Source organism: Buteo buteo, chromosome Z (genome assembly GCF_964188355.1).
Source record: "Buteo buteo chromosome Z, bButBut1.hap1.1, whole genome shotgun sequence".
Lineage (NCBI taxonomy): Eukaryota > Metazoa > Chordata > Aves > Accipitriformes > Accipitridae > Buteo > Buteo buteo.
Window position 1 is genome coordinate 64,594,741 of NC_134204.1, and position 24,234 is coordinate 64,618,974.

The following is a 24,234-nucleotide window of genomic DNA, read 5'->3' on the forward strand; positions in this document are numbered from 1 at the left end:
GCAAACTGAGATCAGAATAGGCCCTGAGGAATCATTTTGCAGAATCACCTGCTTTCCTTGTAGGAAGGCAAGATGATGCTGTTAAGACATAGGAATTGGTAAGAGATCTGGGTTCATAATTAAAGATTTCTGATGTGACTCTCTCAAACGAGTTACAGTCTATCATTTATTACTGTTGATACTAAGGAAGATAAGAGGATTCCTTATCTTGTTAAACTAAAGGTTTAACTTTTCACAGTAGATGTGATGTGCTCTAACTCGACAGCACTGAATGTCACAGAAACAGCTATAAGGAAACAGCATTAAGTACTTTGGTTGGAAACGTATAGGAAGGTATCTGGATTAAAAAAACTGAGAAAATTTTAAAAACAACCTTACAACAGAGCAAACCTTCAGCCCCAGTGCCACTTCTCAGTGCAGAAATATGCTGAAGTGAGCTTTGTATAGGGCCTTGGTAGAGGTCTCTTAGGAGACATTTTTCAGGCAGCTGCATCAGACAGTGTTTATTTGCTATTTATTCAGTTCTGCACTTGAGTTCACACCTGAGGAAGTTTGCTCTTCTTCAAAGTACTCTCCTTCTGACTGAATGATGTTTCCAAAGTAGCAACCCTCAGCAGTTAATCCTGTGTCATGGCCACGAGTTGGGTTTTGGGGTTTTTTGGGGGGTGGGGGTGGGGTGGTGTTTGTTTGTTTGTTGTATCTTTGGTGTGGCGTCAGCAGGAAAAGACGATCGTTTCAGCCAAAGGCTTATTTACCGACCTAAAGAATACTCAAGACACCATCAAATCCCCCTTAATGCTAAATGGCTAAACAATTTGCCTTGGAGTACCATCTTGAAAAATTACTTGCATTTTACAAAACCGAGGTCAAGTAACACTTCACAGTGAAGAGGCTGAGGACTGCAATGATCTCACCCACCTACATTTAATGTCATTCAATTCAATTATGTAATTTATGACCAGACAGATACCAGTGCTACTTTCCAGTCACTGCCAGTTGTACGCTACTTCAACTTTACCAGCCTCGCGGAAAAAACCCCAGCCCCTTCCGTTCGCGGTACCACTTCGCGTTTAGCGGACGCCAGCCTGGGGCAGGCACCGCCCCCGCCGCTGGCTGCACCCCGGGGGTCAGCAGAGAGCACTTCTGCCGCCCCCCCGCCTGAGGAGGGCAGGTTTCTTACCCCCCTTTCACGCTCACCCACGCAACGGCGCTGGCAGCTGCCGGCAACGCGTCACGCCGCCCGCGCCACCGACTTGCGCTAACCGCCCCCAAGGCGTGCGTGGCTGAAAACAACCCTCCAGCTGCCTGGGCCCTGGGCCCTGGGCCCTGCGCCTCCCGAGCCCTCCAAGAGCCGCCCCGCCGCCCCCCGAGGCCCTCCGCCGCCCCGCTGCCGCCCCCGGCGCTGAGCAGAGGCGCCCGACGGCCGCCCCCAAGCGGGGGAAGACGGCGCGAGCTCGCGCCCTCTCCGCCGCCACGGGGGCGGAGCCTCCGCCGGACGGGAGCCGCGGCGGGGCAGCTCCTCCCACCCCACCCCCACCCCCGCCCCGCCTCGCGCCGCGCCGCCCCGCCCCGCGCGGTGACGTCGCGGCGCTGCGGCGGCCCGCTGCGCGCTCCTCCGGCGGCGGGACGCGAGGCGCAGCGCGCGGCCGCCGGGCTCCCCGCGCCACCGGCACTCGCTGCCGCGCCATGTCGCGGCCCAGTAGCGTCTCGTCGCGGCAGCCTGGCGGGGGCTCGGCCTCCTCCGCCGCGGCCGCCTCCTCCTCCGCCGCGGCCGTCTCCTCCTCCGCCGCGGCCGCCTCCTCCACCGCCGCGGCCGCCTCCTCCTCCACCGCCGCGGCCGCCTCCTCCCCCTCCGCCGCGGCCGCCGCGGCCTCCTCCCCCTCCGCCGCGGCCGCCGCGGCCTCCTCCTCCACCGCCGCGGCCGCAGCCGCCGCCGCCTCCTCCCCCTCCGCCGGCCCCGCGGCGGGCCGCGGCAAGAGGCTGAAGGATATCCGCGTCGACGAGGAGGTGGAGATCGCGGTGAACCTCGCCCTGGAGCGGTTCCGGTACGGAGAGGAGAAAGGTGCGTAGCGGCGGCCCGGCCGCGGGGGAGAAGGGCGCGGGGGGCGCCCCGCCCGGCAGGTGCGCCCGGGCGGGCCCGTCGCGGCGGGCCGGCAGCGAGGAGCCGGGGCGGCGGCTGTGGGCGCCTGGCCGGGGCCGGCGGGGGGAGGCGAGGCCCGGCGCGGGGGGTGGCGGGCGTCGAGGCGCGGAGGGTCGCCGCCGGTTCGCCGGCAGAAGCCTCCCCTCGGCTCCTCTCTGCCCGAGTGAGGTGGCTTGCTCGCGAGCCCTGCCCCGCTTACCGCTGCGAAGTTCGGTGCGGCGGTGCCGTTAGTCCCGCTGTTGGCGGGAGAGCGTGGGAGGTTTGGGGACCGAGGAGCTCGTAACGTCGAGGTACTGTGTCAAGGATACTGCGCCTTGTGTTGCCACGTTTGCCTTTTTTTCATTGTTTTTCCAGAAATGGAGTTTCCTTCCTCTTTCACTAGCACCGAAAGAGCATTCGTTCACCGGCTCTGTCAGTCTCTCGGACTGGTATCTAAAAGCAAAGGGTAGGTCGGAGTCTGATTTTTACTTTTATCGCCTTTTTTGGGTGCAAACGTGCAGGGTTTCATGACTAGCGTTAAAGTGATCTGTGTTCCTGGCGTGTCCTGCACTGTTGCAGGGAACAGTACTAGAGAAAAAAGTTGTAAAAGTAGGGTAAAAATGAGTATCTTTGCGCTTTGCTTCAGGTGTACTTGAACTTGTGACGTGCTTAGTTTGAGGTAGCTTGCCCTCGTACTGTTTTGTGGGTTTCATAGCTCCGTAAAAAAGACGTCTCACCCAGATCTCTTCTGTTTTTCACGTACTGTTGTGTGCCCAAGGGGTTTTGAATAGAACCTCATACCTTGACAGATAAAATGTAACCTAGAGTAGCATGTCCGAGAGAGTGCTTTTGTTGAGAAGTGCAGAAGAGGGTTCATATGCGGGTATGGCGATGTTTCTTTCTCTTACACTGCTCTGATCTTCTGAAGAGAAAACCCACGTTCTTTGATGTGATGAGCTTGCATGAAAGCTGAGAATCGGGTTCCCCTGGGAGTTCGCGTGGCAAATCAACAGGAAAGGAAAAGATACAGGAAAAATGCAGATACGTGGAGTAACGTGTATAACGTGTGTGTGTGGACTGTGGTAAAACCGTAGCAGCATTTGCTATTCCTCATTTTTGGTGATACTTCACGATTCTTGCAAAAATATTGTAAAATGCTAGTTCTCTGATCTATACTGAATTAGGGAGTAAGTGCTATTCAGTACTGATTGTGTTGAATGTGTAGCTTGGTTTCAGAAGATCTTACTCAAGTATAGTGCTGTTCAAGTGAAGTTATTCTTCCAATGTTATTCCAGTCTCAGGAGCTGTGTAGCTCATTTTTGCTACATTTATTTGCCTGAGACAATAAATTTGTTTGAGCTTGCGGACCTTTGCATCATATTTTGTGAACGTGGAGCGTTAGAAAGCCTTGTCAGATGTGTGCAAGTGGTTAGCAGGAACATGCTTGTGTTGTACGGTGCCTGCTCTAAACTGTAACTGGTATGCCTGCTTGAATCCTTGTTGATTCTTTGTAGAGCTTTGCAAGTGTCTCTGAGCAGCTCCCCAGTAGATTCTGTGGTATTTTTGGACGTTGTTTTCATAGAACCATGGTATATCTCAAGTTGGAAGAGACCCATAAGGATCATGGAGTCCAACTCCCTGCTCCCTGCAGGACTGCCTAAAACTAAACCATATGACTAAGAGCATCATCCAGATGCTCCTTGCACTCGGGCAGGCTCGGTGCAGTGACCACTTCCCTGGGGAGCCTGTTCCAGTGACAGACCACCCTCTCAGTGAAGAACCTTTTCCTAATGACCAATCTGAATTCCCCTGGTGTAGCTTCATTCCATCTCCTCGTGTCCTGTCGCTGGTCACCAGAGAGGGGAGATCAGCACCTCCCCTCCGCTGCCCCCCCGTTGAGGATGTTGTAGACTGCGAGGAGGTCACCCCTCAGGCTTCTCTTCTCCAGGCTGAACAAGCCAGGTGACCTCAGCTGCTCTCCCTTCCTTGCCCTCGAGGCCTTTCTCCATCTTGGTCGTCCTTCTCTGGACACTGATATCTTAATGTCCTTCTGATATTGTGGTGCCCCAAACTGCACATGGGACTCGAGGTGGGGCCGCCTCGGTGCAGCGTAGAGTGGGACAATCACACCCTGTTTTTGTTTTGTGGTGGTTTTTTTTTTTTTTATTGAATGTGGAGTGTTGGGGGTGACATGAAGCTTGGAGAATAGTTGAACTGAAATTTAAATAGCTGAGAAAAAAGGAAATATGGATCTGGGAAGACCTAAACTGTATCTTTTTTTTCTTAACTATGATAATGCATTGCACATTAAAGAAAAAAATTTACTTCTAAAATAAATTCAAATGTTCTACTCATGTTTAGTCTCTACAGGTTTCTTCAGTATTTATGCTTGTAATATCTTTTGAAATGGTTGGTCTTTAAAAGTGTTGTGGTTTAACCCCAGCCAGCAATTAAGCATCACGCAGCCACTCACTCACACCCCCCCCCCCCCCCCCCCAGTGGAATGGGGGAGAGAATCATGAAAAGAATTATAACTCATGGGTTGAGATAAGAACAGTTTAATAGAACAGAAAAGAAGAAACTAATAGTGATAATGATAACACTAATAAAATGACAATAGTAGTAATAAAAGGATTGGCATAAACAAGTGATGCACGATGCAATTGCTCAGCACCTGCTGACCGATGCCCAGTCAGTTCCTGAGCAGCGATCCTCCCCAGGCCATTCCGTTCTTATCCTGAGAAGTAATTTTCGAACTGTTGATATGTCATGGTAGCCCAGGCACAGGATAGTTCAGTTTCAAACCTATATACAGCAGCTCTTCGCATTTCAGTATCAGACTTCAGTCTGAGAACAAATGCCACGGTGTTATGATTAAGTGTTTTGGCTCTAATTCTACATTGTAAATCTTTGAAAATGAACGTCCTGGGAATCTTAATTTGTTTTAAATGATTTTATTAAGTCTTGGAATAGCACTGGAAGGCTTCTTGTTTGTCTGTTGTGTCCATTTGTTGATTTTTAACCTCTAACTCCCTTAAATTACTCTAGAAATCAGGTTTGTGTCATACCTCTCAGTATTGATTGAGTGAGTGATTGATGGACCTGGCTGTCTTTTGGGAAGCAAATGCAGTGATAGACCTTCAACAGAAAGGTAGCATAACAGTGTTACATTATGGAGGCCTAATTGTAAAGTTGTGCTCAGTGTACTCATCCAAAGTCTGCAGTGCTGCACTACAGTGTGTGAATGTGGTGGTTTGATGGTGGATGTTGTGGATGCTTCTGTTATTTTGGTGTGTGTTATGCTACCTAGGACATCATTTGCAATTTTCTAGTTATGACATTATATTTGACAGTAATCTGATGACCATCTTGAAAAAATTATGGTCAAAGTTGATTACATAGAGGTAAATAAGTTACTTATTCGTAAAATACGTTTTTCTTTTTTCCTCCAGGAAAGGAGCAAATCGATACCTGACTGTAAGGAAGAAGGATGGATCAGAACTAACACACGCAGTAATGACTTGCGGCTTGGCTCCCAGTACGAAACATACCATTCGGAGTTTAATTCAGAGATTTCCTGTCACAAATAAAGAACGAACAGAACTTCTGCCAAAGACGGAGCGAGGAAATGCATGTGCTGTTGAATCTGGTATGTTCAGTGTGTCTTCTGATATGGACTTGTCAATCAACACTGCTTAAAAAACCCAAACAATCCAACCACAAAACAAAAACCTTTCTTTTCTGTCTCCTCTCCTGTCCCAACTGACACCCTCCCCCCAAAAGAAACCCATTAATTTTCTTGACTTTTAATTGTTAATATAGGAGGGTTTATAACTAGTGTCACAAGAAACTTAGGCAGTCACATCACCCACATTCCAATGCCTGCCTTGCACCAAGTTACTTTTGAATCTTCAAGCTAGTTCCAGCTAAATTTATTTGGAAGCACTTTTCTGAAATGTGAGCTCCTACAATTTCCATGAGGTGAGATTGAAAAGAGAAGTGTTACCATGACTGCTGTATGAGGACACCCTTATGAGAAAATGAGGCTGGCTGTTCTGCGTATAGAAATTCACGTTCTTGATAAGGTAAGTTTATCTTTTGTTTCGTTGTCTTCTAAAATAGATCTGGTCCCTAAGGCTACTTTCTGGACTTCTTGATTTCTAGAATATGAAAAAGTTCACTGGAATACAAACTTCTGATATAGTGTGGTTTTTTTTTTTGAAACAGTGCTGTCAACAAGGTTATTGCTTTAACAGTTGCGAGTGTAAGAGTTACGTTGTGTTTCTGTGCACAAAGCTGGGTGTAGTGCACAGAAAGAAAACACTTGTACCAGTATGCCTTGTTTCGTTGGATATTTCTGATTTATGATAGTGCATGCTTTAAGTGCTTCCTTTGCTAATTTTCTTTTTCAGTTGTTTAATAGGATTGTTTAATGAACAGAGGGCAACTGTAATAAAAGTACTGAAAAGCAATTCCTTAGGAATGTAGGGCATATAAACTAATGAATAGTGTAAAATTTATCTTTCTTCGCTTCACCAGAATGGTTTTTGGCTCTTTTAATTTGTGTCTGTCTTGGTAAGACGGTGCTTGTAATTTAATATATTAATCTGATTATCACATTAAATATGTATAGTTGAATTTACAGCAAGTTTTTCATTGTTCTGGAAAATAATTCTTGAGGAATTATAGAATAGCATTTACTGAATCTGAAGTAGTGTCTTCTGAAGATGTGCAGGTTCTTTGGCTACTTATGCATTGCTTTCTAATACATCACACTGCACTGTGCTGTATGGGTCCAGGGATCTAGGTACAGCATGGTTCAGTTTGTGTGATTTAAGACAAATGTTACAGACTAGAGCGTTAGGTTATGTAAGACTGTCTGAAAGGAGGTCATAAAAGATCAGAGAGGATGAGAAAGAAGGCGGATGAATCACAGTAAAGGTACCTTTTTCTCAGAAGACCTGCTTGTCAGTTTGGAATACCTTAAAGGTTTAACTGTACAGTGAATATTTCTAGACAAACTGTGGAGGTGTGACTGTGCGGACATGATACAAAGGCCAAGCAAATACGCCAGGCTGCTTTTCTGGGGTTTAGTTTCTGTTCTATTTTTGCTCTTCGTGACCTTTTTTGACTTTGAGCAGTGCAGTGGGATAGTCTGTTTTTGTTCAAAATATCTACGAAAGTAGTAACTCATTTGAACAGTATTTATTTCAAGCACCCTAACAGGATGCGTTACTATGAATATGGCTTTTAAATGTGTGATGGGGTTGTCACTTTATCTATAGGGATGCATATAAAGTTAGGAATGTTCATTTTTACGTACGATTTTAAATACATTTTTTAGTATTTATTTTTTTTTGTGTCTGTCTAAGTAAATTGTTAACTTCTCCTCACAGAAAACAGAGATGTGAACAAGACAAGTGGACGGCTTAACAATGGTATCCCCCAGGTTCCAGTGAAAAGAGGGGAATCGGAGTTTGATTCCTTCAGGCAATCCCTACCAGTTTTTGAGAAACAGGAAGAAATTGTCAAAATAATAAAGGACAATAAAGTTGTTTTGGTTGTAGGGGAGACTGGATCAGGAAAAACTACTCAAGTAAGTTTATTTAATGAAATAAAAAAGATAACAGTGTTTATACAAAACGCACCAACTTTGTAATACTTATGGAGTAAGGGATTTCTTTATGCTAGTTTTAAGGCTTTTGTTTTCCTACATAGTCAAAAGTCTTGTGTTCTAGTTCACTTTCTTGCTTTTGAAATACTAAGCCAGCAGATACTTACTAAAAGCATGAAGGTTTCTGCACAATTTTCTGATAGATACTAGTTTTTTGTTAAAATGATATAAAATATTGCAGGGAGAGTAGCTATGATTTTGAATAGCCCTTTCTCTTCTAAAGCTAGCTCTCTTAGTTTCTAGAGTAGAATATTATTGTGTTGTAAATGAAATACTACCTACAGGTATTTTTTTATAGATTTCTCTGAAGAGAAGCTTCAACTTTTTTTTTCTGAAACAGATTAAATTTGAAATAAGAAATTTATTTTTTCTGCCTTCCTGCCCCTTCAAGTACGTTTGCAGTGCTAATCCCATTGTGAATCCTTTTGCAACCTATGTAATATTGAGACGCAGTTAAATTGTTTCACCATGGTAAAAAAGAGATAACTTTATCAAACTAAAAAGTAAATTTAAACCACTTCTTTACAGATCCCTCAGTTCCTTCTTGACGAATGCTACAAAAACAGAACTCCGTGTCGTATATTTTGCACTCAGCCAAGACGTTTGGCAGCTGTTGGTGTGGCTGAGAGAGTGGCAGCAGAAAGAAGAGAAAAGGTTGGCCAGACAGTTGGTTATCAGATCCGATTAGAAAGCAGGTACTAATGCTATTTCTTAAAGTCAGTTGATCTTGTTTTGGTACTTTAGTCTTGTGTACATTTAAACTACCGTATACATGGGATACGGCCTAGTAAAAGCTCAGTATGTAAAGTATAGATAGGATATGTGATTTCAAGTCATGGAATATTGAAGAGTGAAAAGGACGGTTTTCATCCTGTATTTGGGAGTTGCATGTAGTAAGTTGTCTTATACAAGTGAATTGCAGGTACTTTCTCGTGATTTCTTTTTGTGTGTGTGTGGCATTTCTTGTCTTACTTTCAGATCAGGTCTATGCTTTCTTCTCTTTTTTTTCCTCCCTACTTTTAACACGTATAGATCCAAAAGTTCTGCAAGCTTTGCAGATAAGTAGGAAGACCAGCATGCTGTGACAAATGCTATATAGTGAGAGTTGGTAGGGGACATAAAAGGAAAAAAAAGCAAAATTTGAAAGTGAACGATGAAGTTGAGTATTATTTGCCAATCTAGTTTGGGTTAAATTTATTCTCTTTCAGCTTTTATGTTTAAAGCATGAACTGATACAAAAGTAGAGATTTCTAGGTCACCTGGGAAATTTGTCCCTGAAGCAGAGCAGGAATGGATGAAAGTCTGAAGACTGTGTGCGGTTTCTAGATTCTTTGAACTGTGTAGGTAGTGGGATTTCCAGGAGTGGGTAGCACTTGGGATATGGGTGAGAGGAAGACAGCGAACGGTATAGCTGGTTACGTTGCTTGTGTGGATGAAGAGATCACATAGCTAATGAAAATGAATGCACTTGAACAACAAAGCCAAGTTAAAGAAGAGTTTGAATATGTGTACAAAAGCTCCTAAGGCTGTTAAGGGATTAAAAGAGCTAGTAACGATGAATTGCAAATAAGGTGGATGATTACTGTTTGGAAGTATTATGCTGTCTGAAGAAGAACGAAGTATAGGTCAGATCAAAATGGAAGAATTACTGGAAGCAGTGCAAAAAATCCTGCTTAAGAAGAATCAATAGATTCATTCAAGAGAAAGAGCGAAAGGGAGACATGACAGTATTTCCAACTCTGGGCAGAAAAGATGTGGAGTGGAGGGGTTTAGATAGGAGGAATAACACAGGAGTCTTAATTTTTGAAGTTTTATTAACTATTGGACAGCAATGATGATTTCTAGAAGGCTACTGAAGAAGAGAGAAGACTGAAGATGGGTAAAGCAAAGCATTTCTATCTTGGATATGTTCCTTGAATTGAATATGCAGGAGGAGTGTTGAAAGGAGTGATGAATTCCAAACTTAGAAAGAAATACGCGTATAACTAGGGCGCTCATGTCTTCTGGAAAAGAACTGTAGAGTACGATACAAAGGAACTTTTCAGTACTTCGGGTGGCAGTGCTGGAGAAGGTAGTGGCAATTACTCTTTTTACTTGTACAGCTAACTCTGCCACGGGTACTAGAATAGTAACTTCCAGAGATTTTGGAATTCTTGAAGAGAAAAATTAAAGCATTTGAAAAAGATCAGCTGATTTCTTTGTGATTCAGTCAAGTATAGTGTATTGGGTCTGTGTTGCAAGGTTTTGGTGGCAGGGGGGCTACAGGCGTGGCTTCTGTGAGAAGATGCCAGAAGCTTCCCCCATGTCCGACAGAGCCAATGCCAGCTGGCTCCCAGATGGACCTGCTGCTGGCCAAGGCTGAACCCATCAGCGGCGGTGGTGGTAACGCCTCTGGGACAAGAAATTTAAGAAGGGGAAGAAAACCTGTGCAAGAGAAACTGTAGCTGAAGAGAGGAGTGAGCATATGTGAGCAAAACAACCCTGCAGACACTGGTGTCAGTGAAGAAGGAGGGGGAGGAGGTGCTCCAGGCACGGGAGCAGAGATTCCCCTGCAGCCCAGGGAGGTCCATGGTGGAGCGGATATGCACCTGCAGCCCGTGGAGGACCCCACGCCGGAGCAGGTGGGTGCCTGAAGGAGGCTGTGACCCCATGGGAAGCCTGTGCTGGAGCAGGCTCCTGGCAGGACCCATGGAGAGAGGAGCCCATGCTGGAGCAGGTTTTCTGGCAGGACTTGTGACCCCCTGGGTGGCCCATGCTGGAGCAGTCTGTGCCTGAAGGACTGCAGCCCATGGGAGGGACCCATGCTGGAGCAGTCCGTGAAGAACTGCAGCCTGTGGGAAGGACCCACATTGGAGAAGTCTGTGGAGGACTGTCTCCCGTGGAAGGGATCCCACGCTGGAGCAGGGGAAGAGTGTGAGGAGTCCTGCCCCTGAGGAGGAAGGAGCGGCAGAGACAACGTGTGATGAACTGACCCCAACCCCCATTCCTGTCCCCCTGTGCTGCTGGGGAGAGGAGGGAGAGAATTGGGGAGTAAAGTTAAGCCTGGGGAGAAAGGGGAGGGGTGCAGGGAATGTGTTTTTAAGATTTGGTTTTATTTCTCATTATCCTACTCTGATTTGATTGGTAACAAATTAATTTCCCCAAGTTGAGTCTGTTTTGCCTCTGATGGTAATGGGTATCTCTGCCCATGAGCCTGTCATTGTATTTTCTCTCCCCTGTCCAGCTGAGGACAGGAGTGATAGAGCGGCTTTGGTGGGCACCTGGCGTCCAGCCAGGGTCAATCCACCACATGTAGGCACATACAAAGACTATATCCAAGCATATGCTGAAGAATTGGAACCCATTTTTCCAAAGCAGTCCACACTGAATTTTCCAGTAAATTAAACAATGTGGAGAGGTTCTCGAGGTTCTGTTTCACTTGCTTTGTTATTTATATAAATTTTGAATCTCACTTTGTTAATTAATCCATTGTCTGAAGTTTTGAAGTGTAAGCATTAAGATTCCTTAGGAAGTCTCTGGGAATAGTCTTAGTTTAAAAACAAATAGTATGCATGAATTCTTTGGTGAGAGAACTATAATCTAATTCCACTTCTGGTGAGCAGCTGTTCAATCCTTTAATTTTCAGTAAGTAGCGGAAAGGTAGCAACGTTTAAATGGTGCAAAATAATGAAGTATCTTTATGAACTGTTCAACAGGGTTTCTCCAAAGACACTGTTAACATTTTGCACTAATGGCATACTGCTTCGCACGCTAATGGCAGGAGACAGCACTCTATCGACTGTGACACATATTATTGTGGTAAGAATCCTTGTATTTCATGTGATGTGGAGCAGCGTGTATTGTTAACTGGAAGATGAGATCCTAGTTTTCTTTATTAATTTGCTGAGCATTTAAGGTGTTTTGTTTGGTTAGAATCTGAATTAATGTTAAAGACTTACTGAGTCTTCATTGTAGCATATACATTTTGGTTTGGTTTTTTTTTTTAGAAGTACCTTATTTTAGGTTCATGCTAATAATTTTGGAATCATGATGCATTTGTGGAGGACAGAGCTCTAAATTTTTCTGAACTTTCTCTGTCAGAAAGCAGAAGAGCCTTAGGGAGGCTTATGTAGATATGATTCAATGTGAGTGTGTCAGAATTTCTTGTATCATGTACTTGTTTTAGCAGTACCAGGTTTGCAGTTTGTTTGCCCAAATGTTTTCAAGATAATGAGTAGTCTAATTTTCAGCAAATTATTTAAGTGTGTTTGTTTGTGATTATGTGAATATTGCTACTGTGGAGTTTGATAAGGCAGCAGAACCAGAATGTTAACTGCAAGATTAAGTTCTCCACTGCTGAAGACAGAAAAATTCATGATAACTTTAGGTGCCTGCCTGTTTATCAAAATGGAAAAAAGTGTGAGAATGATTTAAACATTCTTGACTTCAGCCTAAAAATGTTGTATTTGGGTCCCTGCTTCATAAGTTCATAATATAAAACAAAACAGAACACACCAACAAAGATGTTTAATCAGTCATGTGCCTTAATTGATGATAAGCTTTGTGCATGACTTAATGGATGTAAGCAATCTTAATTTTTTTCTAATTATGTGGTATCATGCATTTCTTTAAATGTTCATCAATTGTGAAGTGTGAATTTATTAAAGTAAGATTTGTAGGATTTGCAGTTTCTGTCATTATCTTGAAAATGAGATTAAAATATGAGAATTGGAAAAGTTTCCGAAGTTCACTTTAACCTCTGAAATGAAGGTATATGTGGCTTGAGCATTACCAGTGCAGTCTGCTCTGATATCTTTATAAAACTTTTTGAAATATTTCTTGACTTTAGGGTGGTTTTTAAAAAAATTCTTCCTTAAACTAGACTTACACATTTTAATGCGTCTGTAATATACCCACAGATTATGTATTTTAGTTTTTAGAGAAGTTCATGTTTGTGAAAAGTTAGGATCTTGGATCTGTGATGTTTATCTGTTGGTTGTTTTTTTTTTTCCTTTTGTTATAGGATGAAGTACATGAGGGATAGGTTCAGTGACTTCTTGTTAATAAAACTCAGCGATGTGTTGCAAAACCAGACTAATCTAAAACTAATTACTTCTAGTGCTGCCCTAGATGCAAAACTCTTTATTAGGTATTTTGGAAGTTGCCCAGTAATACACAGTAAGTATTTATGTAAACTCTTAAATCTGAGTATACCTGCCCTAGGACTTAAAGATCTTATTAAACTGTAGCAAACGATTCTGAGTAAGGGAGTATGATAAATACACTGAGAGTTTATAGCAGTGCTTGTTCTTTGTTCATTTTTGTTGTTTCTTAACTGCCTGCACCTACTTCAGAGTGAAGTGTTTTTATCACAGGGAGTTGTCCAAGTGCAGGGATGTCCTGGCCCCCACCATGTTCAATTCAAGAAGCAGGAAAAAAGTTCTTAAAGTGCTGATGTCCATGGTGATAATAGACCCTAGGATCTAGAAGAGTGTGATATTTATTAATTCATTCCAGTAGATTCTAGTTCTTCAGGCTCACAGAGATTGCTACTCATTACTGGATAAAATACAGATGACCGCACCTCGTCACTTTAGAAATACAGTCCTAGGCAAATTGGGTTTTCATGTTTTAATCGCATGATTCTTTATTTTAAAGGAAATTATTAGCTGTTAATCTACGTAAACAATGTAAACAATGAGAAAAGGCATGGCAATTTATGTTAATTTACATTCAGACTCAGTAATCTGCAGTTAGTTTACATTCAAATGCAAAGAAAAGTTATTGTCATTGCTGTTTTAATTTCATTTGACTGATCTTTAGTAGAGGTAAAACATGGAAGTGTGGGAGATGCTTTTTTTTTTTTTTTTTCCTTCCCCTCTTCACCCTCCTGGCTTGTAAATTTTCTGCATGGGTGAGCTCCTCTGGCACCTTGCAGTGCTCTTCCTTCTTCAGCAGTGATGTCTAAGTATAACGTGTTTTGAAAAGAAGCTTTTAAGAGAAATGCTTTCTTTTCAAAACAATCAAGTAGACTGTCTGTACCTCAGCCTTTTTTTAAGAAGCTCACCAGTCCCAGGACATGGTCAGGATCACTTTCTTTAGAATGTTTTCTGCAAATCATCAGTTTATTTTAGTGAATGTTCCTGAAAAAGAAATCTCTTTTTCCAGATAGAAGTGTTTATTTCAAGTTCCGAGTTCTGAATTTCTGCCTAGTAAAATGAGGCTTGCAGCTTGTTGGAGGCAGGAATCTGGAAATTACATGATTTCAGTGTTTTCCAAAATTTTTTTGGAGAGGGGAAACCTCAGTTACAATTGTTGTGTGGCTTTCCAGTTTACTCTTCTTGTACCTTTCTGTTCATTTAGATGAATGTGTTTATTCAGGAAATTCTGGTGACAAACTCTTTCTCCAGTTTACCTCAGTGGTTATACTGTTAATCCATGTACTAGTCTTCACAGGCTAATCACAATTGAAAAGACACTCCTTTTCAATTTTTGAGAATTTCAGAATTAAAAGAAGAGAGTTTAGATACTTCAGCTGTGAATGTAATGAGAAAGATTCGATCCTCCTTCAATAATATTGCTGACAGAATCCTGACCACAGAAACCAACCTTTTGTAGTTGTGGGTTTCTGTAGTACAGAGTTTGTGATCAGTGTTGGAAGGCTTCCTCCATGACAGCTTCTAGAATTATGTGAATTGCAGCTTGTTCTTTCTGAAGAAAAGTCCTAGGTGATTTAAACTCAGGTATGGCAAATGTCTGCTAAGGGACCAGAAATTAAAATCTAGATATTTTAATTCTTCCTCTGAAAAAGAATCCTTTCATGTCCATGAATAAGGTCTAGAAAACGGTGATATTGAAAAGGAAATCACAGTAAATGATCTCTTTTATCTGGAAGCATTCAGTAAAGAAAGCCAAATCTGGCTGAAGTGATTGAGGAAATTGAGAGAAGTCCATCTCATTGTATACTTCTTGGGAAAAAAAGTAGTTTAATACAAAGGTAGCAGTCTGCTTGTGGGATCTTGCACTCAAGCTGTATTAATTGCTGTTATATTTTGTAATACAGGTGGCAATCTTAGACAGTAAATTCTTTTTTGTAACCCTAACCAAAAATGGCTGTTTTCTTCTTCTCATTTTGATAAAATTGCAATTAACTGTCAATCTTGGGAGCATCTCGTGCTATAACACTTAATAGAATTGAAGAGGTTAATGAGAAACAAGGTACCCAGCTGGCATTTCCCTTTTGAAATGTTTTGTTTTGTGGCCCAGTAATCTTAAGAATATAAACTTAAAAGACTTTTCAAGGAAAGTGATAATTCCTTAAATCAGGCCCTAATAATGCTTAATTCACTTTTTGTGTCTACAAAAATGCTTTTAAAAAATTAAGATTATAAATGAAGCTAGGGAATATCTAATATTTTTACGAATTATTTATACTTTCAGTACAAGGAAGACCTTTTGAAGTTAAAGAGATGTTTTTGGAGGACATTTTACGAAGCACTGGGTATACAAACAAAGAGATGATAAAGTACAAAAAAGAGAAGCAGCGAGGTTGGTGGACTTCTTAATTTTTAGGGTTGGCAATGAGTCTCATTGATTGAACAACTAAATAGGATGATTCTCTGTTGAAATTCCAAAGTCATAATATTGAATGAGACATGACTAGATGACAGCAAGTATCTTTAACTCTCAGTGCTTACATTGTTGAAGTAGATTACATAACTTAAAAAAAATATTTTCACTTTCTTTCAGTAATTGCATTCTTTTTTCTTTTAGTTGATAAGTGGAATATTTTTCCTAATTATTATGGAGTAGAATTGCATATAACTGGGGGCTTTGCCCACATGAAAACTATATAAGCAGAAGATACTCTGTGCTGACTTTTGGGTGCAAATTGAAGTGCAGCCATTAAAGAGGGCAGGATTTTGTACATCTTGCACAGAAGCATTTCCTATTAGTAATATTTTTCACTGCATTCTTCAGACGTGGATGTATTTAACATATATACGTAGCCCAAAAGCATTAAAACACTTGACCTTTAATATAGTTGTTTTTCAATTAATTAAGTAGATATATTATTTGAGAAGTTTTCCTGTCAACTGAAAGTAATGATCCTAGTGTGTATTTAGAAAAAAAAAAGGGGGAAGGGGGCAAAACCCAAAGCTGTAACGTACAGTCCTCTGTACATTTATCATGGTGCTTAGCTCTGATCATTGTGGATAGAAAAGTTCAGTTCAGGCACTGGTGTCTTCTACTGTTTCTGCTACTTGTGTATAAAAATTAGTTGTTACCTGCAGCAGCTGTATCACTTTGGTATTTCACTTCTGGAGAGAGATCTGGACTGAGAATTTGTGTAGAAAATACTTAGGAAGCTCATTTGAATGCAGTGGGTTGGAATACTGGAGACTTGGGGGATTAAGCACCCAAACGGTATTTTTTACTTTGTTCTTAGAGCAGATGTTTGCAATGGTGCACTTTGGGTGCCCTTAATCATGGAATTTATATTGGACTGGTAACAGTGTTCTAGGTTAAATAAAAGAGATTGAATAGGTAAAACTTTGTGACTTGATGTAACTATTTTTTGTAACTGAAAACAATGGATAATTAAGACTACTGTAAAACTTTTTTGGAAATACTTTATGCATTCTAGAAGAAAAACAGCAAAGCACTCTTACTGAGTGGTGTTCTGCTCAAGAAAATAATAGCAAAGTGGAATCTCGGAGACAAAGATCTGTCCCAAGTGCAACTGAAGAGTATAATCTGTTGGATGATAGTGGTGATGCAGTATTTAATCAACTGGTATGTTTTTCCTTTTGTTGGAAGAGATGTTAAAATCTGCATTGAATTATTACTACCCATTTAAAAATGTTTTCTAAAGATATTACTTCTGTAGAGCTTCTAGAAAGATACTAACATGTTTTAAAACGATTTTTTTTTTATTAGCATGAACTACTCTAACTAAAGTATGCTTTTCAATTATGATGGTTGTACAAAACTTTTGTTTAGATCAAATGGCTATACTGCCATTGTTTAAAGCATTTGCATATGATAAATGCTTTAACTGATACCTGAATGCTGTATTTCTGGTTGTTGCTTGGAAAACCTAACTGTTCAAATTCTTCGTGTCTAATGTATGAGAATAAAGACGACTCTTTAAGAGATTCATCTTTCAGTACTGTTTTTTCTCTTCAGACTGAAAAAGATGCGAATTGCCTTGAACTGTGGCTAGTAAAAGAGATGGATTCTTGTCTTTCTGACATCTGGTTGCATAAAGATATTGATGCCTTTGCTCAAGTGTTCCATCTCATTTTAACTGAAAATGTCAGCGGTAAGTTTCTCATCTTATTACATAAGAAAAAAACAACCACAAAATGACTTGAATCTCTGTGGGTACTTTATCTCCAGTTTCAAATGTTGTTACCTTTGAATTCTGATGGCTCTTGAAAAAGATGAGTAGGGTTAGTAGAATTAACGAGTTTTGTAGTTGTTTGTTGTTGTACTTGTTTTGAAGTATTGGCAGATGTTTTGTTTCTAAAATAGTGTTAAATTCACGTGAACTGACTGGTGGGATGAAGTGAGGAAACAAATTCTCTTTGGGCTGGGTTTTGAAAGTCATATTCTTACTACATTTAGATGAAAAAAATAGCATGTATTGGTTTTGCTGATTTTTTTTTTTTTTTAACTTCTCAATTGATGATAGGCACAGTGAAACCAATGCAACTGCATTAATGATTGCTTCAGGGAGGGGATTTCTGAGTCAAGTAGAACAACTGATCAGTATGGGAGCAAGTATCCACTGAAAATCATCCAATGGCTGGTAAAAACAAAACAGATAAACTGAAAGATTTATTTGTCAATATACAAATGAGAAAGAAATATAGAAATTCTAAACTAATTTGCTAAATTTATGAGACTACTGTAAGCACTAGTAGATTTTGAGAGTCTAAACAGTTTCTAACTGCTGTTTATCACATTGTATTCTGTAAATTCTAAATTAGAAATTAAACAGTTTCGAATATAAGATAGACAGTCTTGGTTTCCATGAATCTGATTTAACACACTGGTTAGAAGAAAAAAATCAGGTCTTACTCACTGGGTTGACTGAATTAGACCCAAAAAGTTTGATGATTCTTATTTTAAGAGAGTAACCTATATTGGGTTTAAAAATAGTGTATTACAGGTACAAAGATCTTTACTGTGTTATATCTGTAAATACACTGTATCACTTAAAAATATTCATCAGTCTGTAAAACCTTGGAATTTTGTGGCCATAAATTGTATCTTCATATAAACAGGGAACTATAGTAAATAATTGTAATATGAGATATTTGGTACTACCACTTGAAAAACTTAGGAAGGAATGCAGTTGAGAAGGAAAACACAGTGAACTGCGTTGTGTGGAGGCCAACTTCCCTAAGACATCAAAAAGCCCAATGTTTTCACACATTTTGGAGAAAAATGTCTGGGATGTGACTTCTCAGGATGATTTAAAGGGGCTAGTAAAGGGTAGTGCAAAAAGGCATGGCTTACCTCTGCTTATTGGTGTGTGGTTTTTGAAGGAATGGCACATTCTTCCTCCTTGTTTCCTTCTGCATGTTTCCATGTACTTCTGTGTAAAACTGGGTCTTTCTTGGTAATGAATTGCAGTTATCTAAAAATCGTATAGCTATTACACCTGTGTATGCACTTTAAAATGGAAAGTTGCAGATCCAGCAGTAACTGCACTGATTAAACAATAATGCAGAAATTGATAGAAAAGTGCGGTGTCAGTTGTCGTCTCATCTAATGTGCTATTCATATGTATCTTTTGAAGTGAGAAATTAATAAAGATTTTTATGCAACTCTTTCAGGATGGCTTTGGACTGGGCTAAGCGCTTTGGACAGACAGAGGTTGTTGACCTGTTGGAGTCCTACAGGTAAGCTATAACTGTTTTGCAGAAACAGTTGTATAGCATGGTGAAGGGAAATTGATGTTTTGTCTTATTTTAATCAGAACAGTTTTTACCTTTTTCTACTTTAAAATCTGGCCTATATAGCAACATCTATTTGAGAATAGGAATATTTTGAAAACGGAGTTAATGTAAAAAAGAAAAAAAAATTTGTTTTGTATTCAGTATCATAGTGATTGTGTCTGCAGAACTCCTAGGATATAGTTCTAGTGGTGTAGGACTTCTTTTAGGTTATTAGCATTTATCATCTTGATATGGACATTCCTACCATGATTATATATCTAGGCAGGATGTGATTATAGTAGCAAATAAATATGCAGAGGAGATACTGATTCTATACCATGTACCATTTTAATTTCAGGTGCTTATTTTGGAAACAGATCTATTGTGTGTTTTTATCTGTATATTGTTGATACATGATAGGCATATTAAAGAAACTTTATATGAGCATTATGTACACTAAGCCATTCAAGAATTGTTTTTTTATTAACTTACAGTTATCATAGTTTAGTTACAGTTTTGTAGAGACCTATTTTATTATAATTTCTCTTAGTGTAGTTTCTGTTAGTGTAGTACCTGCTTAACTGTTACGGTAGGGAAGTTTTTGGAAGATAGAATTATTTTAAATATTTTTCCTTTAACAGATAAACAAATGGTGTCTTTATACTTTGAGTTCTGTCACACTTGCTTATGGTTGTGTTTCAATGAAGTATAATGAAATTAAAGTTAACACTAAAAATTGAAGTTGCATGCTTTGCTGGGTTAACACTTAAATCAGTGAACAGTAATAGTATTGTGGAGATACTCTTCTGCTAGACTTTAAAATTAAAATTCGAGATGAGTAGTCTTGTTGGTCTGATCTAAATTTGAATCAATTGCTGAGTACAAACCCAAAGCAAACAACCTCAACTCTGGCCTGTGTATTTGTGTGTTTCAGCGCTTCAGTGGAATTTGGAAATCTGGATGAAAGTTCCCTCGTCCAAACCAGTGGTAGCGACCTTAGTGCAGAAGACAGAGAACTGTTGAATGCTTATCATCACAGTTTTGATGATGAAAAAGTAGATCTGGACCTGATTGTGCACTTACTTTATAACATCTGTCATAGTTGTGATGCTAGTAGGTATATACACACACTCCCAATAAATTGCTGTGTATTCAGCTTCTGATGAATGGTGCTCTTTTTTTCAGTAATAGCAAATAGGTAAAACCTTCTGAGTGCTAGTATATGCAGTACTGACTTATATTTGAAGTGAATTTTCTGTTGAAGTCTGCAAACGAACTTCTTTTTTAGGAGCGATTTTAGTATTTCTTCCTGGATATGATGAGATATTTAGCCTGAGGGACCGTATTCTTTTTGATGACAAGAGATTTGCTGATAATGCTCACAGGTAAAACCTCTAGTTTCTATGGTCGTCTTGAGTTCTTACTGTTTGTTTTAAAGATCCTTAAAATGTGCTCTTTGTCTTGCATTAGATACCAAGTTTTCATGCTTCATTCAAATATGCAGACTTTGGATCAGAAGGAGGTGCTTAAAAGTCCACCTTCTGGAGTCTGCAAAATAGCAAGTATCAGAGGACTTCGTCAGATACTATATTGATCTACTTTGTCTGTCTTTACTGTCTTTACAGTTACTATAGTGGTTTTGGTGGTGGTTTTTTTTTTTTTTTTTAAATTGCAGATTCTTTCTACTAATATTGCAGAAACCAGCATAACAGTCAATGATGTTGTATTTGTTATTGACTCAGGCAAGATGAAAGAGGTATGATTGGCTTAAACTGTCTTTGGGAAGTAAACTTCCTAGTGTTATTTTAAAATACATAATATATAAATTTTGGAGAACTTTTTCTTTTTGTATAGCAGGCTGAGAGCTAGTGCATGTCAAGCCACAAAATGTACTGGGAAGTTTTGATATCCAGTTGTTTTAGGATAAGTACTGTAAATAGTTAGCTGTTTAAAAACCCTGTAAAAGCTATTGCAGGTTGATATATTGATATATCTGTCTTATTTTTTTTTTAGATTTAGTATTTCTGTTTGATTTTTAAAACAAGCCCATCAATTTAGACTGCCATCTTCCTGAGACTTAGAGAACACTGGGAGTTCCCTTTGTTCTTCTATTGTATCTAGCCCAAGTCTAATCCATTAAGTTTTTAAGCATTGTTTTTAATGTATTGAATGCCCATTCCCTAATTACTTGTTCAAGAAAATTGAGATAACATGATGAGGCAGTTTAAGACCTAGTATATGGCTTAGAAAATAAAATTGGATTTCGTAGGAGATACGCACAGCAAATTTCTGAAGTTCTCATGGTAATACAATTTTTTTTGTAATTTTGCATCAAATGTAGGAAAATAAAGGTGTAATTTCCAAGTAAGACAGAGAGGAAAACTTTATTCAATGTAACATATTTTTGCTTGGTTTGTGATACAACAAAACAGAATCCATGTCTTTTATTGACTTACAATTACCTATTGACTAGAAAACTTTAATTTAGAAAACTGTGTAGCACAAAGGTATTGCGAAGGAGGTAGCATAAATTCACTTGAAACTAAGTACTTTCAAACATACCTTTGCGCCAGAAGCTGCTGGTTCTTCTTATTTTTTTTTTTTGCAGAGTTCTGTTGATGATCTTAATCATTAGTAACTTTTATTTCATGTACTGTATTCAATCTTGTTTTTATGTTTCTTGCTTTGCTTTTATGGAAGTCTTTTGATGCACTGAGTTGTGTTACAATGCTAAAAATGGTGTGGATTTCAAAAGCCAGTGCTATCCAGAGAAAAGGCAGGTAATAAATGCTTTGTACTGAATTTTACTTTGCAGATAGCCACCATCCTCTATGTTAAGAATAAACTACACACTGTAGTAGCAGCCACACTGCGTAATGTTACTAGCCTAGTCTGGTATTGTGTTGGACAATGGCCAGTGCTAATTCTCTGCAGAAGAGTAAGGGTCAGCATGTATTTCGTTGGAGTCATTTCCCAAGTTGTAGAAAAGTGACACTCAGGAATTTCCCAAAGCTTACATTAGGTCTAGGTTGTTTTCCCCCCATGAACTTGTTCTCCTTCCTTTCTCTCCCATGTAGCACCAGCAGCTACAGTGTCCAATGAGGTGTTTCACAACTTACCTGTGGGCAAAGCGCTGCCTATTGCTAGTTTTTAATTGATTCCCCTTCATCCCTGTATTGGAAGAGACATTGAGAGTGATTCCTTATTTACCTTCTCCAAACTATTCATGACTTAACAGGCCTTCATCATATTCTTCCCAACACTGGGTGAGGGCTAAGAGGATATGTAGCAACAAATACCTATGTTTTGTGGTACGACACTGGCACTAACCTGCAGGAATTTGAGCGTGAATGTGAGCATTTGCTGTCTCTGTCCCCTCACTCAAAGTTGTTTGGTCTTCATTCTACCTTTTACTCCCAGAGTAACTTCCAACTGTTTGGGGGATTTGAAAAGGAAGAAATGAAGGTTACAACTTACATTCCTTACGGAAAAGGACACTTGAGATTTGGATTGATCTTAGGCTAGCAGAAAACCCACATCACTTTATTTTTAGATAGGCCTTATTTTTGTTTCTCCAGATCTTTCAGTGTTGGGGTAAAATTCTAGTAACAAGTTTCCATACTATGAAAAATAATCCATGTACTGCAAAACTCTCACTTTGTGTGGAACTTACACTTAATGGCAAAATTATCTTTTTCTTAGACCTGCTTTTACATTTCCATTCTAAGTTTGTGTGTGTGTGTGGCTTTGTTGTTTTTTTTTGTTTGGTTTTTTTTTTTTTTTTTAAAGAAATTCTAATTTTCAACAACTTCCCATATTTATTTTCAAGGGCTGGGCACGGTCAGCCGGGAGTCTGTTTTCATCTCTTCAGCAGGCTCTGATTTCAGAATATGTTGGAATTTCAGACTCCAGAACTTCTGAGAATGCCACTCCAGGTGCATGTTCAGTTAGAAATTATAACTTTAAAAAAATGTATTGTCATCAAACCATACTACTAACTCCAAAAAAGTGTGTGGTGGTTTTTTTTTCCCCCCTAATCTTAGCTTTGTTTCCACACAAAACTTCTGGCTCCGATTAATTGTCCAATTGTTGACTTTCTTATGAAAGCTCCTGATCCTCCACCAGCTTTAATTGTGAGAAATGCTGTGCAATTGCTGAAGGTCAGCAGAGGAAAAGGTTTAGATGGGAATTGTATTTGATTCTATATTTGTGGTGTGCAACATATTTACTGAGTTTTGTTTGTACTGAGACTGTTGTTTAGTTACTTAAGGATGCTTTGGGTTTTTCTGTGTTGTCTGTTTTAATTTGTGTGTGTGGATATATTTTTCTGTGTTAAGGGAAGAGATGGCTTAAAAATCTCGTCTCAAACTGTTAAGAGTTTGACTTGCTTTCTTAGTGTTTGGAAACAAGTCTAGTTAATACCTAGCATTCACATCCTTCCTGCTTTTATTGTAAATTAATTTTGTCCACTTCCCCCTCACCCCCTCTTTTTTTTTTTTTTTTTTTTTTAACAGACAGTAGATGCGATGGAACCTTGGGAAGATCTCACTGAACTTGGCTGTCATCTCACTGAATTACCAGTAGAGCCACACCTTGGTAAAATGGTGTTGTGTGCTGTTGTTTTGAAGTGCCTGGATCCTATTCTTACTATTGCTTGCACTCTTGCATATCGAGACCCTAATCACAATAGATCACATATCGAAGTAAATGATGTACCAATGAAGTTGAATGTAGAATGATAGACTGTGATTAAGTCCTTAGAGAAGAAACTTTATTTTTGCCTAGTGGCTTTCTTGTGTATTGGACTCATAAATTTGTGAGGAACATTTCTTACAGATTTTTTTGTTCGTATTTTCAAACCTGGTTAAATTCTGAATGTTCCAACAAGGTGCCACTTTATATCCTGAGACACTGATAACTTAAAATAATGATCTTAACATAATGATCTTTAAAATAATATAATGATCTTATAATAACATAATGATCATTATGTTAATTTAGAGAATGGGTGAAGAGAATCTAGTGCTTAACCAGAAAAAAAAATCTGGTTTGATACATTTTCTTTCTTTCAGAATGATTTTTGCCTTCGTTTTATTGATGTACATGTAAATTTTTTTTTTAAAGTGTATTTTTAAACTTTAGCTAATTAAATTAATAGGCAAATGTAAAAAAATACTCTTTACAGGCATGGCAGAAGGCACGCAGTGATGGCTGGGAGAGAGCATTCTGCGAAAAGAACTTCCTGTCTCAAGCAAGGATGGAAATCATTATAGGAATGAGAACACAGTTGCTTGGCCAGCTTAGGGCCTCAGGTAAGTAGCTTGGAAAAAATTTTTACATAGTTTTGGAGTCAAGTGTATGCCTAGTACAAGTGTTTACAAATTGTAACAAGAACGGCATTCACTGGTGTAATTTTCCTTCCTTGATTTGAAACAGATCAGTACACACTGGTGCTGGGCATGGTGCAGATGCTAGAGTGAGGAAATGTGGGTAGGGAACAGCTGATCTAAATG

General features: G+C 39.8%; 1 protein-coding gene across 1 annotated transcript in view; it reads left to right on the top strand.

The window, feature by feature from the left end:
- The first annotated feature begins 1,598 nt into the window (after window positions 1-1,598).
- LOC142027534 (3'-5' RNA helicase YTHDC2-like) overlaps window positions 1,599-24,234 on the top strand; it is a 49,056-nt gene continuing 26,420 nt past the window's right edge. Inside the window, 22 exon segments of the mRNA XM_075021903.1 lie at window positions 1,599-2,062; window positions 2,495-2,585; window positions 5,572-5,768; window positions 7,516-7,715; window positions 8,322-8,488; window positions 11,489-11,591; window positions 12,796-12,806; window positions 12,808-12,950; window positions 15,213-15,320; window positions 16,420-16,568; window positions 16,962-17,097; window positions 17,460-17,586; window positions 18,620-18,685; window positions 19,656-19,834; window positions 20,010-20,106; window positions 20,192-20,279; window positions 20,397-20,477; window positions 21,422-21,501; window positions 22,551-22,662; window positions 22,765-22,881; window positions 23,236-23,433; window positions 23,880-24,033. Coding sequence (XP_074878004.1) covers window positions 1,687-2,062; window positions 2,495-2,585; window positions 5,572-5,768; window positions 7,516-7,715; window positions 8,322-8,488; window positions 11,489-11,591; window positions 12,796-12,806; window positions 12,808-12,950; window positions 15,213-15,320; window positions 16,420-16,568; window positions 16,962-17,097; window positions 17,460-17,586; window positions 18,620-18,685; window positions 19,656-19,834; window positions 20,010-20,106; window positions 20,192-20,279; window positions 20,397-20,477; window positions 21,422-21,501; window positions 22,551-22,662; window positions 22,765-22,881; window positions 23,236-23,433; window positions 23,880-24,033 — 2,980 coding nt within the window. The 5' untranslated portion in view covers window positions 1,599-1,686.